Source organism: Oncorhynchus mykiss, chromosome 19 (genome assembly GCF_013265735.2).
Source record: "Oncorhynchus mykiss isolate Arlee chromosome 19, USDA_OmykA_1.1, whole genome shotgun sequence".
In the NCBI taxonomy this organism is placed as follows: domain Eukaryota; kingdom Metazoa; phylum Chordata; class Actinopteri; order Salmoniformes; family Salmonidae; genus Oncorhynchus; species Oncorhynchus mykiss.
In genome coordinates, this window is record NC_048583.1 from 8,250,315 (window position 1) to 8,274,926 (window position 24,612).

Here is a 24,612-nt window from a genome sequence, read left to right on the forward strand (position 1 = left end):
GTTAAACACATACTCGTGAAAACTACAATTATTTAATGAAGATCCTTATTTGGTCGATTTTACATTACTATTTCAACCCAGAATATTTTTGTTAGTTATGACATGTAAATTGTTTAAATGTAATACATTTATCAGACTTGAAGTGTAAGGGCAATGACAGGAACTATAATATTCTGGGGAAAAAACTACAGAAAAAAAAGACTTAATTACCATATTTTTGTAAGCAACGACGCAGGAGATGAGGAGCAGGTATAGGGAGTGAAGGTTTTAATTGTTGACGGACATGAAACGGAACAGGAACATCGTCTGGACAGGAACACATAACAAACACAATAATGTGGACACAGGAAACACAACCAAGGAACAGACAGATATATACAGGGAGTAATCAACAAAGTGAAGGAGTCCAGGTGAGTCCAATGAGCGCAGCTGCGCGTAATGTGGGTAACAGGTGTGTATGATGACGGGTAGCCTGGCGCCCGAGAGTGGGAGCAGGCGTCGCATTTTTTGAAGGGAAAACTATGTCCTTCATATTGTAATTAATTATAGGTCATATTTTATAGAAATCTGGAAACACTGAAATGTACTTTAAAGCTGTAATCCACAATAGGTGAAAAAACCTCAAAGTGCACAATTTGTTTTAATGAACAATTCACGTGGGGACTGAGGCACTTGTCTTCTCAAAGTGTCTGGGTTTGTTTTAATAACACATTTTTAGGCAGCTACTAAAGTACATATTGAAGAGTAATGTAAAATTCACTGAAGGGTAAGTCGCCAAATACAGTAATAAGTCCTTACCCTGAAAACGCTGCAACCTTTTCTGGGCCAACTTCCCTGGAGAGGAAGGCACTTGTGTCGTCAGGGTAACTGGATCTTCTTCTGGCAGAGGGGTCACAACAATGTTTATCTGTCATGGTTTTCTGTACCTCCTCCTGTAGCTGGCTAACCTGTTGTTGCATTTCTTCAATTGACTGCTGTTGATTCAACATGAAACCCTGTAGCATGGCTCCTAGCGCTGCCATGCCATCAGGAGTGCCAGGCTATGAACAGGTTTCATGCTTAAACCATTCAGTGATCACTCGTACCCTATGGACGGGGGTATTGTCATCCTTTGGGGGTATAGCCATGGTTGCCAAAATAATGGCCTGCCCAGTATTTTTGTATATGACCCTAAGCATGAAGGGGTGTTAATTAACTCAGGAACCAAACCTGTGTGGAAGCACCTGCTTTCAATATACTTGTCACGGATCCCTCCGGTACTGTTGCTCATTCTGTGCACCAGTTGCGGAGGTCTACTTCACCGGCCTCTAGGCACTGAACGGTGTCATTATGCACACCTGGTTCCAATTCCTCACTGATTGTATTTGTATATGTGGGCAGTCGATTATTGTTCCAATGTCCGTTGTGCCTGTGAGTACCTGTGCTGTGTTTTGGCTTCGTGCCATTTGGATTGTGGATGTAGGTATTACGGGTCTCGCCCCGTGTATTTATAGAGGTACTCCTCGATCTTTTGTTTGGGTTTCAACCCTGTGTTTTGTAGACGTGTTTGTTTGGTCTTCGTCCCCGTGCCTTTACATGGAACGCTGCAATTTGGGTCAATAAAAAACCCTATTACACATTCCTGCGCCTGTCTCCCGATCCTTCACACAATGTGACAATACTTTGTATCCCTCATTTACTTAAGTGTTTCCATTATTTCGTCAGTTACCTGTATGTTCCTGCATTATATCTTAATGTAATAATGTGAAAGAAACAGCAGATTATTATCAATGACTTATCAACAGCTCTTACAAGTTGTCCACCACAGGAAATCCTCATTGGCACCCAAATTTACAGAATGACCCAATTCTATGATTGTTTCAGGGTAAGACACAGCATACAGTATGTAAGAGGGATAACAACATTGTCACTAACGCTGGAAGTAAGGGCTTGAAGAAAAGTGGATTCCTGTCACCACATTGTTATTGTATTATTACCCCTATAGTATAAAGCTTGCCTGTATTACCTTGAAATGAAATCATATAATTACAGTGAATGGGGTAACAAGGCATAGTTGTCTTCATGGTGAAAAACAAGAACTTGTTACAATGTTATTATCATCTTATTACCCTTTTATTCCAGGCTGTAATGTAAAGTGCTACTGATGCCTCTAAATTGAACCAACCGAAACAAACTATTAACTTACCATATCTGATCTCATAATAATTCTCATTAGAGTTGAATAGCTCAAGGCATTCACAGCTTACATCTGAATTCACTTTTTAGTTGACATACAGTGCTAGGACCCCTAATAATGATCTGTGCTTACAATGCTTATAGTTGACAATGTTTAGACATACTTATAATGATTATGAAAGTGTATAAAGGCTGGAACAGTGCACACATTAAAACATACGTTTAACCTTTTTTATAGTCTATAAATGCTTCATAATACTTTTTTTTACAACAAAGTGTTACCAAATCATATGTCATTGAATGTGAAGTGTCGTGGTACCTTTGGGTGTTTCTCCTGAGGAATCCTCCTTCTTTGGTTTTAACTCTTTGGCTTTTGTCACGTCCAATTCCTATAAAAAGTTTAATTCGTAGCTTTAAAATGATTATTATATTGTAACATTGAATCTACATTTCTAGTCTGTTGAAGATGTATAAACTTGTAGCCCATTAGCTTCCATTTTGAATAAGGGCACCTTAATGTCTAGTTTGGGTTTAATTCATACTAAGGCCGTCATTGTTGTGTTGTGACGGCTATCTTACTGATATTTCCAATGTTACTGTACATCAGGATAGGTGATATGTTTGGAAAAAGTAACTATACACTTTTAATATAAATGTTCACATTTCAGACCAAATCATATTTGAAGGGACAGTATAACCATGTTAAAACAGCAGCCGTAACATCACCTAATGGTCCACAATAAACGTTTCTACTTTTTCCAAGTGTACTTCTATAAAATTCAACATCTCACCCAATAGACTTCATTAGAGCAAGATCACAAAATAAGACAGCACAGAAGTGGTTACTATCTTGGATTGTATGGAAGTACATATTATCATAGTAGCCTACTCGGCATAACCCTAGTTATCACCCACCTTTAGTTCTCTCTGTTTTTCCTGGTGAATATACTCTCCCAAGCCCTTCTCTGGTTTGTAAGGCGATGGAGCTAGAATCTCTGGATGGGGCTTTGGGTCAATAATACATCAACAAATTAGTGATTTCACTAGATCCAGAAATATATACTGAACTTTGTATTGTTTTTCAATTTACATAGTTTATGTTCAAAATGTATATTACAACTAAAACATGCTAGATCTCAACCTTATATAAACATAAACTAAGACATTTAGCTTTGACCTTGAAATGAAACATTGCACATTACAGGAACATGATCAGCATGACCACTGAAGATGTAAATGATGTAAGTGTGTCTTACCCTCTCTGCCTTCTCCTCATTCTTGCCAACATGAGTACATGATACCTCCTCTGCTGGGCCTAGAATGGAGGTTGAGATATAGTACTGTAATAATGGCAGGAGCACAGCAGTAAACGGGAGAGGTGAGATCAGATACAGTAAAAACAGTGTTTGAATGAAATGTATAATCGTCCACCGTTATATCACCCACACACCCAGTTAAACACATACTCGTGAAAACTACAATTATTTAATGAAGATCCTTATTTGGTCGATTTTACATTACTATTTCAACCCAGAATATTTTTGTTAGTTATGACATGTAAATTGTTTAAATGTAATAAATTTATCAGACTTGAAGTGTAAGGGCAATGACAGGAACTATAATATTCTGGGGAAAAAACTACAAAAAAAAAAGACTTAATTACCATATTTTTGTAAGCAACGACGCAGGAGATGAGGAGCAGGTATAGGGAGTGAAGGTTTTAATTGTTGACGGACATGAAACGGAACAGGAACATCGTCTGGACAGGAACACATAACAAACACAATAATGTGGACACAGGAAACACAACCAAGGAACAGACAGATATATACAGGGAGTAATCAACAAAGTGAAGGAGTCCAGGTGAGTCCAATGAGCGCAGCTGCGCGTAATGTGGGTAACAGGTGTGTATGATGACGGGTAGCCTGGCGCCCGAGAGTGGGAGCAGGCGTCACATTTTTTGAAGGGAAAACTATGTCCTTCATATTGTAATTAATTATAGGTCATATTTTATAGAAATCTGGAAACACTGAAAAGTACTTTAAAGCTGTAATCCACAATAGGTGAAAAAACCTCAAAGTGCACAATTTGTTTTAATGAACAATTCACGTGGGGACTGAGGCACTTGTCTTCTCAAAGTGTCTGGGTTTGTTTTAATAACACATTTTTAGGCAGCTACTAAAGTACATATTGAAGAGTAATGTAAAATTCACTGAAGGGTAAGTCGCCAAATACAGTAATAAGTCCTTACCCTGAAAACGCTGCAACCTTTTCTGGGCCAACTTCCCTGGAGAGGAAGGCACTTGTGTCGTCAGGGTAACTGGATCTTCTTCTGGCAGAGGGGTCACAACAATGTTTATCTGTCATGGTTTTCTGTACCTCCTCCTGTAGCTGGCTAACCTGTTGTTGCATTTCTTCAATTGACTGCTGTTGATTCAACATGAAACCCTGTAGCATGGCTCCTAGCGCTGCCATGCCATCAGGAGTGCCAGGCTATGAACAGGTTTCATGCTTAAACCATTCAGTGATCACTCGTACCCTATGGACGGGGGTATTGTCATCCTTTGGGGGTATAGCCATGGTTGCCAAAATAATGGCCTGCCCAGTATTTTTGTATATGACCCTAAGCATGAAGGGGTGTAAATTAACTCAGGAACCAAACCTGTGTGGAAGCACCTGCTTTCAATATACTTGTCACGGATCCCTCCGGTACTGTTGCTCACTCTGTGCACCAGTTGCGGAGGTCTACTTCACCGGCCTCTAGGCACTGAACGGTGTCATTATGCACACCTGGTTCCAATTCCTCACTGATTGTATTTGTATATGTGGGCAGTCGATTATTGTTCCAATGTCCGTTGTGCCTGTGAGTACCTGCGCTGTGTTTTGGCTTCGTGCCATTTGGATTGTGGATGTAGGTATTACGGGTCTCGCCCCGTGTATTTATAGAGGTACTCCTCGATCTTTTGTTTGGGTTTCAACCCTGTGTTTTGTAGACGTGTTTGTTTGGTCTTCGTCCCCGTGCCTTTACATGGAACGCTGCAATTTGGGTCAATAAAAAACCCTATTACACATTCCTGCGCCTGTCTCCCGATCCTTCACACAATGTGACAATACTTTGTATCCCTCATTTACTTAAGTGTTTCCATTATTTCGTCAGTTACCTGTATGTTCCTGCATTATATCTTAATGTAATAATGTGAAAGAAACAGCAGATTATTATCAATGACTTATCAACAGCTCTTACAAGTTGTCCACCACAGGAAATCCTCATTGGCACCCGAATTTACAGAATGACCCAATTCTATGATTGTTTCAGGGTAAGACACAGCATACAGTATGTAAGAGGGATAACAACATTGTCACTAACGCTGGAAGTAAGGGCTTGAAGAAAAGTGGATTCCTGTCACCATATTGTTATTGTATTATTACCCCTATAGTATAAAGCTTGCCTGTATTACCTTGAAATGAAATCATATAATTACAGTGAATGGGGTAACAAGGCATAGTTGTCTTCATGGTGAAAAACAAGAACTTGTTACAATGTTATTATCATCTTATTACCCTTTTATTTCATGCTGTAATGTAAAGTGCTACTGATGCCTCTAAATTGAACCAACCGAAACAAACTATTAACCTACCATATTTGATCTCATAATAATTCATTTTGGAGTTGAGTAGCTAAAGGTATTTACAGCTTTGATCTGAATTCCCTTTTGAGTTGACCTACGGTGCTAGGACCCTTAAAAACGTATTCGGGATCAGTGTCCCTTCCATGGGACGGTTGAGCTAACGTAGGCTAATGCGATTAGCATGAGGTTGTAAGTAACAAGAACATTTCCCAGGACATAGGCATATCTGACATTGGCGGAAAGTTTAAATTATTGTTAATCTAACTGCACTGTCAAATTTACAGTAGCTATTACAGTGAAAGAATACCATGCTATTGTTTGAGGAGAGTGCACAATTTTGAACATGAAAAGTTATTAATAAACAAATTAGACAACATTTGAAACAGAAATGCAATGGTTCATTGGATCAGTTTAAAACTTTGCACATACACTGATGCCATCTAGTTGCCAAAATCTACATTGCACCTGGGCTGGAATAATACATTATGGCATTTCTCTTGCATTTCAAAGATGATGGTACAAAAAGAACAGTTGATTTTTTTCTTTGTTTTATCTTTTACCAGTGATCCGTTATCTTTAATATTGATCCGTGCTTACAATGCTTATAATTGACAATGCTTAGAAATACTTATAATGGTTTTGAATGTGTACAAAGGTTGGAACAGTGCACACATGTAAAACATACACTACCAATCAAATGTTTTAGAACACCTACTCATTCAGGGGATTTTCTTTATTTTGACTAGTTTCTACATTGTACAATTTGGTGAAGACATCAAAAGAGCGTGCAACGGTGTCATCAAGGCAAAGGGTGGCTATTTGATGAATCTCAAATATAAAATTAAGATTTGTTTGATACTTTTTTGGTTACCTCATGATTTCATATGTGTTGTTTCTACAATGAAGAAAATAGTAAAAATTAAGAAAAACCCTTGAATGAGTAGGTGTTCAAATACTTTTGACCGGTAGTGTAACCATTTTAATAGTTTATAAATGCTCATTAATATTTTTGTATAACAAGGTGTTACCAAGTTATATGTCATTGAAAATGAAGTGTCATGGTACCTTGGGTTGTTTCTCCTGAGGAATCCTCCTTCCTTGGTTTAGACTGTCTGGCTTTTGGCACTGGCTCTTTCTCTTCGATATCCTATAAAATGTTGAATTCAAAGGTTAACATGTTTAATATATTATGACATTGAATCTATTCTATCAATTCTGGTCTGTTGAGGATAAAGCACAATATCTTCCATTTCAAATAATGGCATGTTAATGCCTAGTCTGGCATGCCGAGCTTTGGTTTAATTCACATTAGGATGTGGTTGCCTTGTTGTGGTGCCTAACATACAGACATAGCCAATGTTGCATCAGGATAGGCAATATGTTTGGAAAAAGGAAAGTGACTTTACACTTTTAACATATCTTCCCATTTTAACATAGGCATTAAATAATATTGTAAGGTCCAGTATATCCCCGTTAAAGTGGCAGCCATAACATCCCCAAACAGTCAAGGATAAACTATTCAAATTTTTCTAAGTGAACCACTTAAAAAGTTCAAGATCTCACCACTAGACCTGATTAGAAAAAGATCACACAATGTGATCGCACAACTAAGGTGGTTGGCTGTACATGATTTCACTAGATCCACACAGTTACAATCTATATTATATTGTAATTCACTTTACATAACCCATGTTGAAAATGCATATACAGATATAGGATCTTAATTTCATCACTCTTATTTTGCTGAGAATTTTCCTGCAAAGGCGCTTCATGATTGAAAAAATCATGGTTTATGATGGTTTATTACTGATGTCTAATACAAACTATTACCCTGTTCTGTCTGTTTATACATGGTTTATTACTGATGTCTAATACACAGTATTACCCTGTTCTGTCTGTTTATACATGGTTTATTACTGATGTCTAATACACAGTATTACCCTGTTCTGTCTGTTTATACATGGTTTATTACTGACTGTTAATGCACAGTATTACCCTGTTCTGTCTGTTTATACATGGTTTATTACTGACTGTTTATACATGGTTTATTACTGACTGTTAATACACAGTATTACCCTGTTCTGTCTGTTTATACATGGCTTATTACTGACTGTTAATACACCGTATTACCCTGTTCTGTCTGTTTATACATGGTTTATTACTGATGTCTAATACACAGTATTACCCTGTTCTCTCTGTTTATACATGGTTTATTACTGATGTCTAATACACAGTATTACCCTGTTCTCTCTGTTTATACATGGTTTATTACTGACTGTTAATACACAGTATTACCCTGTTCTGTCTGTTTATACATGGTTTATTACTGACTGTTAATACACAGTGTTACCCTGTTCTGTCTGTTTATACATGGCTTATTACTGACTGTTAATACACCGTATTACCCTGTTCTGTCTGTTTATGCATGGTTTATTACTGATGTCTAATACACAGTATTACCCTGTTCTCTCTGTTTATACATGGCTTATTACTGACTGTTAATACACAGTGTTACCCTGTTCTGTCTGTTTATACATGGTTTATTACTGACTGTTAATACACAGTATTACCCTGTTCTGTCTGTTTATACATGGCTTATTACTGACTGTTAATACACAGTATTACCCTGTTCTGTCTGTTTATACATGGCTTATTACTGACTGTTAATACACAGTATTACCCTGTTCTGTCTGTTTATACATGGCTTATTACTGACTGTTAATACACAGTGTTACCCTGTTCTGTCTGTTTATACATGGCTTATTACTGACTGTTAATACAAACTATTACCTGGTTCTGTCTGTTTATACATGGCTTATTACTGACTGTTAATACACAGTATTACCCTGTTCTGTCTGTTTATACATGGTTTATTACTGACTGTTAATACACAGTATTACCCTGTTATGTCTGTTTATACATGGCTTATTACTGACTGTTAATACAAAGTATTACCCTCTTCTGTCTGTTTATACATGGTTTATTAATGACTGTTTATACATGGTTTATTACTGACTGTTAATACACAGTATTACCCTGTTCTGTCTGTTTATAAATGGTTTATTACTGATGTCTAATACACAGTATTACCCTGTTCTGTCTGTTTATACATGGCTTATTACTGACTGTTAATACACAGTATTACTCTGTTCTGACTGTTTATACATGGTTTATTACTGATGTCTAATACACAGTTTTACCCTGTTTTGTCTGTTTATACATGGCTTATCACTGACTGTTTATACGTGGTTTGTTACTGATGTCTAATACACAGTATTACCCTGTTCTGTCTGTTTATAAATGGTTTATTACTGATGTCTAATACACAGTATTACCCTGTTCTGTCTGTTTATACATGGCTTATTACTGACTGTTAATACAAAGTATTAACCTGTTCTGTCTGTTTATACATGGTTTATTAGTGATGTCTAATACACCGTATTACCCTGTTCTGTCTGTTTATACATGGCTTGTTACTGACTGTTAATGCACAGTATTACCCTGTTCTGTCTGTTTATACATGGTTTATTACTGACTGTTAATACACAGTATTACCCTGTTCTCTCTGTTTATACATGGTTTATTACTGACTGTTAATACATAGTATTACCCTGTTCTCTCTGTTTATACATGGCTTATTATTGACTGTTAATACACAGTATTACCCTGTTCTGTCTGTTTATACATGGTTTATTAGTGATGTCTAATACAAAGTATTACCCTGTTCTGTCTGTTTATACATGGTTTATTACTGACTGTTAATACACAGTATTACCCTGTTCTCTCTGTTTATACATGGTTTATTACTGACTGTTAATACACAGTATTACCCTGTTCTGTCTGTTTATACATGGTTTATTACTGACTGTTAATACACAGTATTACCCTGTTCTCTCTGTTTATACATGGTTTATTACTGACTGTTAATACACAGTATTACCCTGTTCTGTCTGTTTATACATGGTTTATTACTGACTGTTAATACACAGTATTACCCTGTTCTGTCTGTTTATACATGGTTTATTACTGACTGTTAATACACAGTATTACCCTGTTCTTTCTGTTTATACATGGTTTATTACTGACTGTTAATACACAGTATTACCCTGTTTTGTCTGTTTATACATGGCTTATTACTGACTGTTTATACATGGTTTATTACTGATGTCTAATACACAGTTTTACCCTGTTTTGTCTGTTTATACATGGCTTATTACTGACTGTTTATACATGGTTTATTACTGATGTCTAATACACAGTATTACCCTGTTCTGTCTGTTTATAAATGGTTTATTACTGATGTCTAATACACAGTATTACCCTGTTCTGTCTGTTTATACATGGCTTATTACTGACTGTTAATACAAAGTATTAACCTGTTCTGTCTGTTTATACATGGTTTATTAGTGATGTCTAATACACCGTATTACCCTGTTCTGTCTGTTTATACATGGCTTGTTACTGACTGTTAATGCACAGTATTACCCTGTTCTCTCAGTTTATACATGGTTTATTACTGACTGTTAATACACAGTATTACCCTGTTATCTCTGTTTATACATGGTTTATTACTGACTGTTAATACATAGTATTACCCTGTTCTCTCTGTTTATACATGGCTTATTATTGACTGTTAATACACAGTATTACCCTGTTCTGTCTGTTTATACATGGTTTATTAGTGATGTCTAATACAAAGTATTACCCTGTTCTGTCTGTTTATACATGGTTTATTACTGACTGTTAATACACAGTATTACCCTGTTCTCTCTGTTTATACATGGTTTATTACTGACTGTTAATACACAGTATTACCCTGTTCTGTCTGTTTATACATGGTTTATTACTGACTGTTAATACACAGTATTACCCTGTTCTCTCTGTTTATACATGGTTTATTACTGACTGTTAATACATAGTATTACCCTGTTCTCTCTGTTAATACATGGCTTATTACTGACTGTTAATACAAACTATTACCCTGTTCTGTCTGTTTATACATGGCTTATTACTGACTGTTAATACAAACTATTACCCTGTTCTGTCTGTTTATACATGGTTTATTACTGACTGTTAATACACAGTATTACCCTGTTCTGTCTGTTTATACATGGCTTATTACTGATGTCTAATACAAAGTATTACACTGTTCTGTCTGTTTATACATGGTTTATTACTGACTGTTAATACACAGTATTACCCTGTTCTGTCTGTTTATACATGGCTTATTACTGACTGTTAATACAAACTATTACCCTGTTCTGTCTGTTTATACATGGTTTATTACTGACTGTTAATACACAGTATTACCCTGTTCTGTCTGTTTATACATGGCTTATTACTGACTGTTAATACAAAGTATTACCCTGTTCTGTCTGTTTATACATGGCTTATTACTGACTGTTAATACAAACTATTACCCTGTTCTGTCTGTTTATACATGGCTTATTACTGACTGTTAATACATAGTATTACCCTGTTCTCTCTGTTAATACATGGCTTATTACTGACTGTTAATACAAACTATTACCCTGTTCTGTCTGTTTATACATGGCTTATTACTGACTGTTAATACAAACTATTACCCTGTTCTGTCTGTTTATACATGGTTTATTACTGACTGTTAATACACAGTATTACCCTGTTCTGTCTGTTTATACATGGCTTATTACTGATGTCTAATACAAAGTATTACACTGTTCTGTCTGTTTATACATGGTTTATTACTGACTGTTAATACACAGTATTACCCTGTTCTGTCTGTTTATACATGGCTTATTACTGACTGTTAATACAAACTATTACCCTGTTCTGTCTGTTTATACATGGTTTATTACTGACTGTTAATACACAGTATTACCCTGTTCTGTCTGTTTATACATGGCTTATTACTGACTGTTAATACAAAGTATTACCCTGTTCTGTCTGTTTATACATGGCTTATTACTGACTGTTAATACAAACTATTACCCTGTTCTGTCTGTTTATACATGGCTTATTACTGACTGTTAATACATAGTATTACCCTGTTCTGTCTGTTTATACATGGCATATTACTGACTGTTAATACACAGTATTACCCTGTTCTGTCTGTTTATACATGGTTTATTACTGACTGTTAATACACAGTATTACCCTTTTCTGTCTGTTTATACATGGCTTATTACTGACTGTTAATACAAAGTATTACCCTGTTCTGTCCGTTTATACATGGTATATTAATGTTGTCTAATACAAAGTATTACCCTGTTCTGTCTATTTATACATGGTTTATTACTGATGTCTAATACACAGTATTACCCTTTTCTGTCTGTTTATACATGGCTTATTACTGACTGTTAATACAAAGTATTACCCTGTTCTGTCTGTTTATACATGGTTTATTATTGATGTCTAATACACAGTATTACCCTGTTCTGTCTATTTATACATGGTTTATTACTGATGTCTAATACACAGTATTACCCTGTTCTGTCTGTTTATACATGGTTTATTACTGATGTCTAATACACAGTATTACCCTGTTCTCTCTGTTTATACATGGTTTATTACTGATGTCTAATACACAGTATTACCCTGTTCTGTCTGTTTATACATGGTTTATTACTGACTGTTTATACAAAGTATTACCCTGTTCTGTCTGTTTATACCTGGTTTATTACTGACTGTTAATACACAGTATTACCCTGTTCTCTCAGTTTATACATGGTTTATTACTGACTGTTAATACATAGTATTACCCTGTTCTGTCTGTTTATACTTGGTTTATTACTGATATATAATACACAGTATTACCCTGTTCTGTCTGTTTATACATGGTTTATTACTGATGTCTAATACACAGTATTACCCTGTTCTGTCTGTTTATACATGGTTTATTACTGACTGTTAATACACAGTATTACCCTGTTCTGTCCGTTTATACATGGTATATTACTGATGTCTAATACACAGTATTACCCTGTTCTGTCTGTTTATACATGGTTTATTACTGACTGTTTATACAAAGTATTACCCTGTTCTGTCTGTTTATACCTGTTTTATTACTGACTGTTAATACACAGTATTACCCTGTTCTCTCTGTTTATACATGGTTTATTACTGACTGTTAATACATAGTATTACCCTGTTCTGTCTGTTTATACTTGGTTTATTACTGATGTATAATACACAGTATTACCCTGTTCTGTCTGTTTATACATGGTTTATTACTGATGTCTAATACACAGTATTACCCTGTTCTGTCTGTTTATACATGGTTTATTACTGATGTCTAATACACAGTATTACCCTGTTCTGTCCGTTTATACATGGTATATTACTGATGTCTAATACACAGTATTACCCTGTTCTGTCTGTTTATACATGGTTTATTACTGATGTCTAATACACAGTATTACCCTGTTCTGTCTGTTTATACTTGGTTTATTACTGATGTATAATACACAGTATTACCCTGTTCTGTCTGTTTATACATGGTTTATTACTGATGTCTAATACACAGTATTACCCTGTTCTGTCTGTTTATACATGGTTTATTACTGATGTCTAATACACAGTATTACCATGTTCTGTCTGTTTATACATGGTTTATTACTGACTGTTAATACATAGTATTACCCTGTTCTGTCTGTTTATACTTGGTTTATTACTGATGTATAATACACAGTATTACCCTGTTCTGTCTGTTTATACATGGCTTATTACTGACTGTTAATACAAAGTATTACCCTGTTCTGTCTGTTTATACATGGCTTATTACTGACTGTTAATACAAACTATTACCCTGTTCTGTCTGTTTATACATGGCTTATTACTGACTGTTAATACATAGTATTACCATGTTCTGTCTGTTTATACATGGCATATTACTGACTGTTAATACACAGTATTACCCTGTTCTGTCTGTTTATACATGGTTTATTACTGACTGTTAATACACAGTATTACCCTTTTCTGTCTGTTTATACATGGCATATTACTGACTGTTAATACAAAGTATTACCCTGTTCTGTCCGTTTATACATGGTATATTAATGTTGTCTAATACACAGTATTACCCTGTTCTGTCTGTTTATACATGGTTTATTATTGATGTCTAATACAAAGTATTACCCTGTTCTGTCTATTTATACATGGTTTATTACTGATGTCTAATACACAGTATTACCCTGTTCTGTCTGTTTATACATGGTTTATTACTGATGTCTAATACACAGTATTACCCTGTTCTCTCTGTTTATACATGGTTTATTACTGATGTCTAATACACAGTATTACCCTGTTCTGTCTGTTTATACATGGTTTATTACTGACTGTTTATACAAAGTATTACCCTGTTCTGTCTGTTTATACCTGGTTTATTACTGACTGTTAATACACAGTATTACCCTGTTCTCTCAGTTTATACATGGTTTATTACTGACTGTTAATACATAGTATTACCCTGTTCTGTCTGTTTATACATGGTTTATTACTGATGTCTAATACACAGTATTACCCTGTTCTGTCTGTTTATACATGGTTTATTACTGATGTATAATACACAGTATTACCCTGTTCTGTCTGTTTATACATGGTTTATTACTGATGTCTAATACACAGTATTACCCTGTTCTCTCTGTTTATACATGGTTTATTACTGATGTCTAATACACAGTATTAACCTGTTCTGTCTGTTTATACATGGTTTATTACTGACTGTTTATACAAAGTATTACCCTGTTCTGTCTGTTTATACCTGTTTTATTACTGACTGTTAATACACAGTATTACCCTGTTCTGTATGTTTATACATGCTTTATTACTGACTATTAATACACAGTATTACCCTGTTCTGTCTGTTTATACATGGTTTATTACTGACTGTTAATACACAGTATTACCCTGGTCTGTCTGTTTATAGATGGTTTATTACTGACTGTTAATACACAGTATTACCCTGTTCTGTCTGTTCATACATGGTTTATTACTGACTGTTAATACACAGTATTACCCTGTTCTGTATGTTTATACATGGTTTATTACTGACTATTAATACACAGTATTACCCTGTTCTGTATGTTTATACATGGTTTATTACTGACTATTAATACACAGTATTACCCTGTTCTGTATGTTTATACATGGTTTATTACTGACTGTTAATACGCAGTATTACCCTGTTCTGTCTGTTTATACATGGTTTATTACTGATGTCTAATACACAGTATTACCCTGTTCTGTCTGTTTATACATGGTTTATTACTGATGTCTAATACACAGTATTACCCTGTTCTCTCTGTTTATACATGGTTTATTACTGATGTCTAATAAACAGTATTACCCTGTTCTGTCTGTTTATACATGGTTTATTACTGACTGTTTATACAAAGTATTACCCTGTTCTGTCTGTTTATACCTGGTTTATTACTGATGTCTAATACACAGTATTACCCTGTTCTGTCTGTTTATACATGGTTTATTACTGACTGTTTATAGAAAGTATTACCCTGTTCTGTCTGTTTATACCTGGTTTATTACTGACTGTTAATACACAGTATTACCCTGTTCTCTCAGTTTATACATGGTTTATTACTGACTGTTAATACATAGTATTACCCTGTTCTGTCTGTTTATACTTGGTTTATTACTGATGTATAATACACAGTATTACCCTGTTCTGTCTGTTTATACATGGTTTATTACTGATGTCTAATACACAGTATTACCCTGTTCTGTCTGTTTATACATGGTTTATTACTGACTGTTAACACACAGTATTACCCTGTTCTCTCTGTTTATACATGGTTTATTACTGACTGTTAATACACAGTATTACCCTGTTCTGTCTGTTTATACTTGGTTTATTACTGATGTCTAATACACAGTATTACCCTGTTCTCTCTGTTTATACATGGTTTATTACTGATGTCTAATACAAAGTGTTACCCTGTTCTGTCTGTTTATAGATGGTTTATTACTGACTGTTAATACACAGTATTACCCTGTTCTCTCTGTTTATAGATGGTTTATTACTGACTGTTAATGCACAGTATTACCCTGTTCTGTCTGTTTATACATGGTTTATTACTGACTGTTAATACACAGTATTACCCTGTTCTGTCTGTTTATACATGGTTTATTACTGACTGTTAATACACAGTATTACCCTGTTCTGTCTGTTTATAGATGGTTTATTACTGACTGTTAATACACATTATTACGCTGTTCTCTCTGTTTATACATGGTTTATTACTGATGTCTGATACACAGTATTACCCTGTTCTCTCTGTTTATACATGGTTTATTACTGATGTCGAATACACAGTATTACCCTGTTCTCTCTGTTTATACATGGTGTATTACTGATGATGAATACACAGTATTACCCTGTTCTCTCTGTTTATACATGGTGTATTACTGATGATGAATACACAGTATTACCCTGTTCTCTCTGTTTATGCATGGTTTATTACTGACTGTTAATACACAGTATTACCCTGTTCTGTCTGTTTATAGATGGTTTATTACTGACTGTTAATACACAGTATTACCCTGTTCTGTCTGTTCATACATGGTTTATTACTGACTGTTAATACACAGTATTACCCTGTTCTGTCTGTTTATACATGGTTTATTACTGACTATTAATACACAGTATTCCCCTGTTCTGTATGTTTATACATGGTTTATTACTGACTATTAATACACAGTATTACCCTGTTCTGTCTGTTTATACATGGTTTATTACTGACTGTTAATACGCAGTATTACCCTGTTCTGTCTGTTTATACATGGTTTATTACTGATGTCTAATACACAGTATTACCCTGTTCTGTCTGTTTATACATGGTTTATTACTGATGTCTAATACACAGTATTACCCTGTTCTCTCTGTTTATACATGGTTTATTACTGATGTCTAATAAACAGTATTACCCTGTTCTCTCTGTTTATACATGGTTTATTACTGACTGTTTATACAAAGTATTACCCTGTTCTGTCTGTTTATACCTGGTTTATTACTGACTGTTAATACACAGTATTACCCTGTTCTCTCAGTTTATACATGGTTTATTACTGACTGTTAATACATAGTATTACCCTGTTCTGTCTGTTTATACATGGTTTATTACTGATGTCTAATACACAGTATTACCCTGTTCTGTCTGTTTATACATGGTTTATTACTGATGTATAATACACAGTATTACCCTGTTCTGTCTGTTTATACATGGTTTATTACTGATGTCTAATACACAGTATTACCCTGTTCTGTCCGTTTATACATGGTATATTACTGATGTCTAATACACAGTATTACCCTGTTCTCTCTGTTTATACATGGTTTATTACTGATGTCTAATACACAGTATTACCCTGTTCTGTCTGTTTATACATGGTTTATTACTGACTATTAATACACAGTATTACCCTGTTCTGTCTGTTTATACATGGTTTATTACTGACTGTTAATATGCAGTATTACCCTGTTCTGTCTGTTTATACATGGTTTATTACTGATGTCTAATACACAGTATTACTCTGTTCTGTCTGTTTATACATGGTTTATTACTGATGTCTAATACACAGTATTACCCTGTTCTCTCTGTTTATACATGGTTTATTACTGATGTCTAATACACAGTATTACCCTGTTCTGTCTGTTTATACATGGTTTATTACTGACTGTTTATACAAAGTATTACCCTGTTCTGTCTGTTTATACCTGGTTTATTACTGACTGTTAATACACAGTATTACCCTGTTCTCTCAGTTTATACATGGTTTATTACTGACTGTTAATACATAGTATTACCCTGTTCTGTCTGTTTATACTTGGTTTATTACTTATGTATAATACACAGTATTACCCTGTTCTGTCTGTTTATACATGGTTTATTACTGATGTCTAATACACAGTATTACCCTGTTCTGTCTGTTTATACATGGTTTATTACTGACTGTTAACACACAGTATTACCCTGTTCTCTCTGTTTATACATGGTTTATTACTGACTGTTAATACACAGTATTACCCTGTTCTGTCTGTTTATACTTGGTTTATTACTGATGTCTAATACACAGTATTACCCTGTTCTCTCTGTTTATACATGGTTTATTACTGATGTCTAATACAAAGTGTTACCCTGTTCTGTCTGTTTATAGATGGTTTATTACTGACTGTTAATACACAGTATTACCCTGTTCTCTCTGTTTATAGATGGTTTATTACTGACTGTTAATGCACAGTATTACCCTGTTCTGTCTGTTTATACATGGTTTATTACTGACTGTTAATACACAGTATTACCCTGTTCTGTCTGTTTATACATGGTTTATTACTGACTGTTAATACACAGTATTACCCTGTTCTGTCTGTTTATAGATGGTTTATTACTGACTGTTAATACACATTATTACGCTGTTCTCTCTGTTTATACATGGTTTATTACTGATGTCTGATACACAGTATTATCCTTTTCTGTCTGTTTATACATGGTTTATTACTGATGTCTAATACACAGTATTACCCTGTTCTCTCTGTTTATACATGGTTTATTACTGATGTCGAATACACAGTATTACCCTGTTCTCTCTGTTTATACATGGTGTATTACTGATGACGAATACACAGTATTACCCTGTTCTCTCTGTTTATACATCGTTTATTACTGATGTCTAATACACAGTATTACCCTGTTCTGTCTGTTTATACATGGTTTATTACTGATGTCTAATACACAGTATTACCCTGTTCTGTCTGTTTATACATGGTTTATTACTGACTGTTAATACACAGTATTACCCTGTTCTGTCTGTTTATACATGGTTTATTACTGACTATTAATACACAGTATTACCCTGTTCTGTATGTTTATACATGGTTTATTACTGACTGTTAATACGCAGTATTACCCTGTTCTGTCTGTTTATACATGGTTTATTACTGATGTCTAATACACAGTATTACCCTGTTCTGTCTGTTTATACATGGTTTATTACTGATGTCTAATACACAGTATTACCCTGTTCTCTCTGTTTATACATGGTTTATTACTGATGTCTAATAAACAGTATTACCCTGTTCTGTCTGTTTATACATGGTTTATTACTGACTGTTTATACAAAGTATTACCCTGTTCTGTCTGTTTATACCTGGTTTATTACTGACTGTTAATACACAGTATTACCCTGTTCTCTCAGTCTATACATGGTTTATTACTGACTGTTAATACATAGTATTACCCTGTTCTGTCTGTTTATACTTGGTTTATTACTGATGTCGAATACACAGTATTACCCTGTTCTCTCTGTTTATACATGGTGTATTACTGATGACGAATACACAGTATTACCCTGTTCTCTCTGTTTATACATCGTTTATTACTGATGTCTAATACAAAGTGTTACCCTGTTCTGTCTGTTTATGCATGGTTTATTACTGACTGTTAATACACAGTATTACCCTGTTCTGTCTGTTTATAGATGGTTTATTACTGACTGTTAATACACAGTATTACCCTGTTCTGTCTGTTCATACATGGTTTATTACTGACTGTTAATACACAGTATTACCCTGTCCTGTCTGTTTATACATGGTTTATTACTGACTATTAATACACAGTATTACCCTGTTCTGTATGTTTATACATGGTTTAATACTGACTATTAATACACAGTATTACCCTGTTCTGTCTGTTTATACATGGTTTATTACTGACTGTTAATACGCAGTATTACCCTGTTCTGTCTGTTTATACATGGTTTATTACTGATGTCTAATACACAGTATTACCCTGTTCTGTCTGTTTATACATGGTTTATTACTGACTGTTAATACACAGTATTACCCTGTTCTCTCTGTTTATACATGGTTTATTACTGATGTCTAATACACAGTATTACCCTGTTCTGTCTGTTTATACATGGTTTATTACTGATGTCTAATACACAGTATTACCCTGTTCTGTCTGTTTATACATGGTTTATTACTGACTGTTAATACACAGTATTACCCTGTTCTGTCTGTTTATACATGGTTTATTACTGACTATTAATACACAGTATTACCCTGTTCTGTATGTTTATACATGGTTTATTACTGACTGTTAATACGCAGTATTACCCTGTTCTGTCTGTTTATACATGGTTTATTACTGATGTCTAATACACAGTATTACCCTGTTCTGTCTGTTTATACATGGTTTATTACTGATGTCTAATACACAGTATTACCCTGTTCTCTCTGTTTATACATGGTTTATTACTGATGTCTAATAAACAGTATTACCCTGTTCTGTCTGTTTATACATGGTTTATTACTGACTGTTTATACAAAGTATTACCCTGTTCTGTCTGTTTATACCTGGTTTATTACTGACTGTTAATACACAGTATTACCCTGTTCTCTCAGTTTATACATGGTTTATTACTGACTGTTAATACATAGTATTACCCTGTTCTGTCTGTTTAAACTTGGTTTATTACTGATGTATAATACACAGTATTACCCTGTTCTGTCTGTTTATACATGGTTTATTACTGATGTCTAATACACAGTATTACCCTGTTCTGTCTGTTTATACATGGTTTATTACTGATGTATAATACACAGTATTACCCTGTTCTGTCTGTTTATACATGGTTTATTACTGATGTCTAATACACAGTATTACCCTGTTCTGTCCGTTTATACATGGTATATTACTGATGTCTAATACACAGTATTACCCTGTTCTCTCTGTTTATACATGGTTTATTACTGATGTCTAATACACAGTATTAACCTGTTCTGTCTGTTTATACATGGTTTATTACTGACTGTTTATACAAAGTATTACCCTGTTCTGTCTGTTTATACCTGTTTTATTACTGACTGTTAATACACAGTATTACCCTGTTCTGTATGTTTATACATGCTTTATTACTGACTATTAATACACAGTATTACCCTGTTCTGTCTGTTTATACATGGTTTATTACTGACTGTTAATACACAGTATTACCCTGGTCTGTCTGTTTATAGCTGGTTTATTACTGACTGTTAATACACAGTATTACCCTGTTCTGTCTGTTCATACATGGTTTATTACTGACTGTTAATACACAGTATTACCCTGTTCTGTCTGTTTATACATGGTTTATTACTGACTATTAATACACAGTATTACCCTGTTCTGTATGTTTATACATGGTTTATTACTGACTATTAATACACAGTATTACCCTGTTCTGTATGTTTATACATGGTTTATTACTGACTGTTAATACGCAGTATTACCCTGTTCTGTCTGTTTATACATGGTTTATTACTGATGTCTAATACACAGTATTACCCTGTTCTGTCTGTTTATACATGGTTTATTACTGATGTCTAATACACAGTATTACCCTGTTCTCTCTGTTTATACATGGTTTATTACTGATGTCTAATAAACAGTATTACCCTGTTCTGTCTGTTTATACATGGTTTATTACTGACTGTTTATACAAAGTATTACCCTGTTCTGTCTGTTTATACCTGGTTTATTACTGATGTCTAATACACAGTATTACCCTGTTCTGTCTGTTTATACATGGTTTATTACTGACTGTTTATAGAAAGTATTACCCTGTTCTGTCTGTTTATACCTGGTTTATTACTGACTGTTAATACACAGTATTACCCTGTTCTCTCAGTTTATACATGGTTTATTACTGACTGTTAATACATAGTATTACCCTGTTCTGTCTGTTTATACTTGGTTTATTACTGATGTATAATACACAGTATTACCCTGTTCTGTCTGTTTATACATGGTTTATTACTGATGTCTAATACACAGTATTACCCTGTTCTGTCTGTTTATACATGGTTTATTACTGACTGTTAACACACAGTATTACCCTGTTCTCTCTGTTTATACATGATTTATTACTGACTGTTAATACACAGTATTACCCTGTTCTGTCTGTTTATACTTGGTTTATTACTGATGTCTAATACACAGTATTACCCTGTTCTCTCTGTTTATACATGGTTTATTACTGATGTCTAATACAAAGTGTTACCCTGTTCTGTCTGTTTATAGATGGTTTATTACTGACTGTTAATACACAGTATTACCCTGTTCTCTCTGTTTATAGATGGTTTATTACTGACTGTTAATGCACAGTATTACCCTGTTCTGTCTGTTTATACATGGTTTATTACTGACTGTTAATACACAGTATTACCCTGTTCTGTCTGTTTATACATGGTTTATTACTGACTGTTAATACACAGTATTACCCTGTTCTGTCTGTTTATAGATGGTTTATTACTGACTGTTAATACACATTATTACGCTGTTCTCTCTGTTTATACATGGTTTATTACTGATGTCTGATACACAGTATTATCCTTTTCTGTCTGTTTATACATGGTTTATTACTGATGTCTAATACACAGTATTACCCTGTTCTCTCTGTTTATACATGGTTTATTACTGATGTCGAATACACAGTATTACCCTGTTCTCTCTGTTTATACATGGTGTATTACTGATGATGAATACACAGTATTACCCTGTTCTCTCTGTTTATACATCGTTTATTACTGATGTCTAATACAAAGTGTTACCCTGTCCTGTCTGTTTATGCATGGTTTATTACTGACTGTTAATACACAGTATTACCCTGTTCTGTCTGTTTATAGATGGTTTATTACTGACTGTTAATACACAGTATTACCCTGTTCTGTCTGTTCATACATGGTTTATTACTGACTGTTAATACACAGTATTACCCTGTTCTGTCTGTTTATACATGGTTTATTACTGACTATTAATACACAGTATTACCCTGTTCTGTATGTTTATACATGGTTTATTACTGACTATTAATACACAGTATTACCCTGTTCTGTCTGTTTATACATGGTTTATTACTGACTGTTAATACGCAGTATTACCCTGTTCTGTCTGTTTATACATGGTTTATTACTGATGTCTAATACACAGTATTACCCTGTTCTGTCTGTTTATACATGGTTTATTACTGATGTCTAATACACAGTATTACCCTGTTCTCTCTGTTTATACATGGTTTATTACTGATGTCTAATAAACAGTATTACCCTGTTCTGTCTGTTTATACATGGTTTATTACTGACTGTTTATACAAAGTATTACCCTGTTCTGTCTGTTTATACCTGGTTTATTACTGACTGTTAATACACAGTATTACCCTGTTCTCTCAGTTTATACATGGTTTATTACTGACTGTTAATACATAGTATTACCCTGTTCTGTCTGTTTATACATGGTTTATTACTGATGTCTAATACACAGTATTACCCTGTTCTGTCTGTTTATACATGGTTTATTACTGATGTATAATACACAGTATTACCCTGTTCTGTCTGTTTATACATGGTTTATTACTGATGTCTAATACACAGTATTACCCTGTTCTGTCCGTTTATACATGGTATATTACTGATGTCTAATACACAGTATTACCCTGTTCTCTCTGTTTATACATGGTTTATTACTGATGTCTAATACACAGTATTACCCTGTTCTGTCTGTTTATACATGGTTTATTACTGACTGTTTATACAAAGTATTACCCTGTTCTGTCTGTTTATACCTGTTTTATTACTGCCTGTTAATACACAGTATTACCCTGTTCTGTATGTTTATACATGGTTTATTACTGACTATTAATACACAGTATTACCCTGTTCTGTCTGTTTATACATGGTTTATTACTGACTGTTAATATGCAGTATTACCCTGTTCTGTCTGTTTATACATGGTTTATTACTGATGTCTAATACACAGTATTACCCTGTTCTGTCTGTTTATACATGGTTTATTACTGATGTCTAATACACAGTATTACCCTGTTCTCTCTGTTTATACATGGTTTATTACTGATGTCTAATACACAGTATTACCCTGTTCTGTCTGTTTATACATGGTTTATTACTGACTGTTTATACAAAGTATTACCCTGTTCTGTCTGTTTATACCTGGTTTATTACTGACTGTTAATACACAGTATTACCCTGTTCTCTCAGTTTATACATGGTTTATTACTGACTGTTAATACATAGTATTACCCTGTTCTGTCTGTTTATACTTGGTTTATTACTTATGTATAATACACAGTATTACCCTGTTCTGTCTGTTTATACATGGTTTATTACTGATGTCTAATACACAGTATTACCCTGTTCTGTCTGTTTATACATGGTTTATTACTGACTGTTAACACACAGTATTACCCTGTTCTCTCTGTTTATACATGGTTTATTACTGACTGTTAATACACAGTATTACCCTGTTCTGTCTGTTTATACTTGGTTTATTACTGATGTCTAATACACAGTATTACCCTGTTCTCTCTGTTTATACATGGTTTATTACTGATGTCTAATACAAAGTGTTACCCTGTTCTGTCTGTTTATAGATGGTTTATTACTGACTGTTAATACACAGTATTACCCTGTTCTCTCTGTTTATAGATGGTTTATTACTGACTGTTAATGCACAGTATTACCCTGTTCTGTCTGTTTATACATGGTTTATTACTGACTGTTAATACACAGTATTACCCTGTTCTGTCTGTTTATACATGGTTTATTACTGACTGTTAATACACAGTATTACCCTGTTCTGTCTGTTTATAGATGGTTTATTACTGACTGTTAATACACATTATTACGCTGTTCTCTCTGTTTATACATGGTTTATTACTGATGTCTGATACACAGTATTATCCTTTTCTGTCTGTTTATACATGGTTTATTACTGATGTCTAATACACAGTATTACCCTGTTCTCTCTGTTTATACATG

At 34.2% G+C, this 24,612-nt stretch overlaps 1 protein-coding gene across 1 annotated transcript in view; it reads right to left on the reverse strand.

Moving 5' to 3' along the window:
• Positions 1 to 267: 267 nt before the first annotated feature.
• LOC110510381 overlaps positions 268 to 24,612 on the reverse strand; it is a 48,302-nt gene continuing 23,957 nt past the window's right edge. The window contains exons 4-8 of the mRNA XM_036955475.1: positions 6,870 to 6,951; positions 4,427 to 4,507; positions 3,432 to 3,490; positions 3,091 to 3,180; positions 268 to 306 (exon numbers count right to left, since the gene is read on the reverse strand). Coding sequence (XP_036811370.1) covers positions 268 to 306; positions 3,091 to 3,180; positions 3,432 to 3,490; positions 4,427 to 4,507; positions 6,870 to 6,951 — 351 coding nt within the window. The remainder of the gene's footprint in view (positions 307 to 3,090; positions 3,181 to 3,431; positions 3,491 to 4,426; positions 4,508 to 6,869; positions 6,952 to 24,612) is intronic.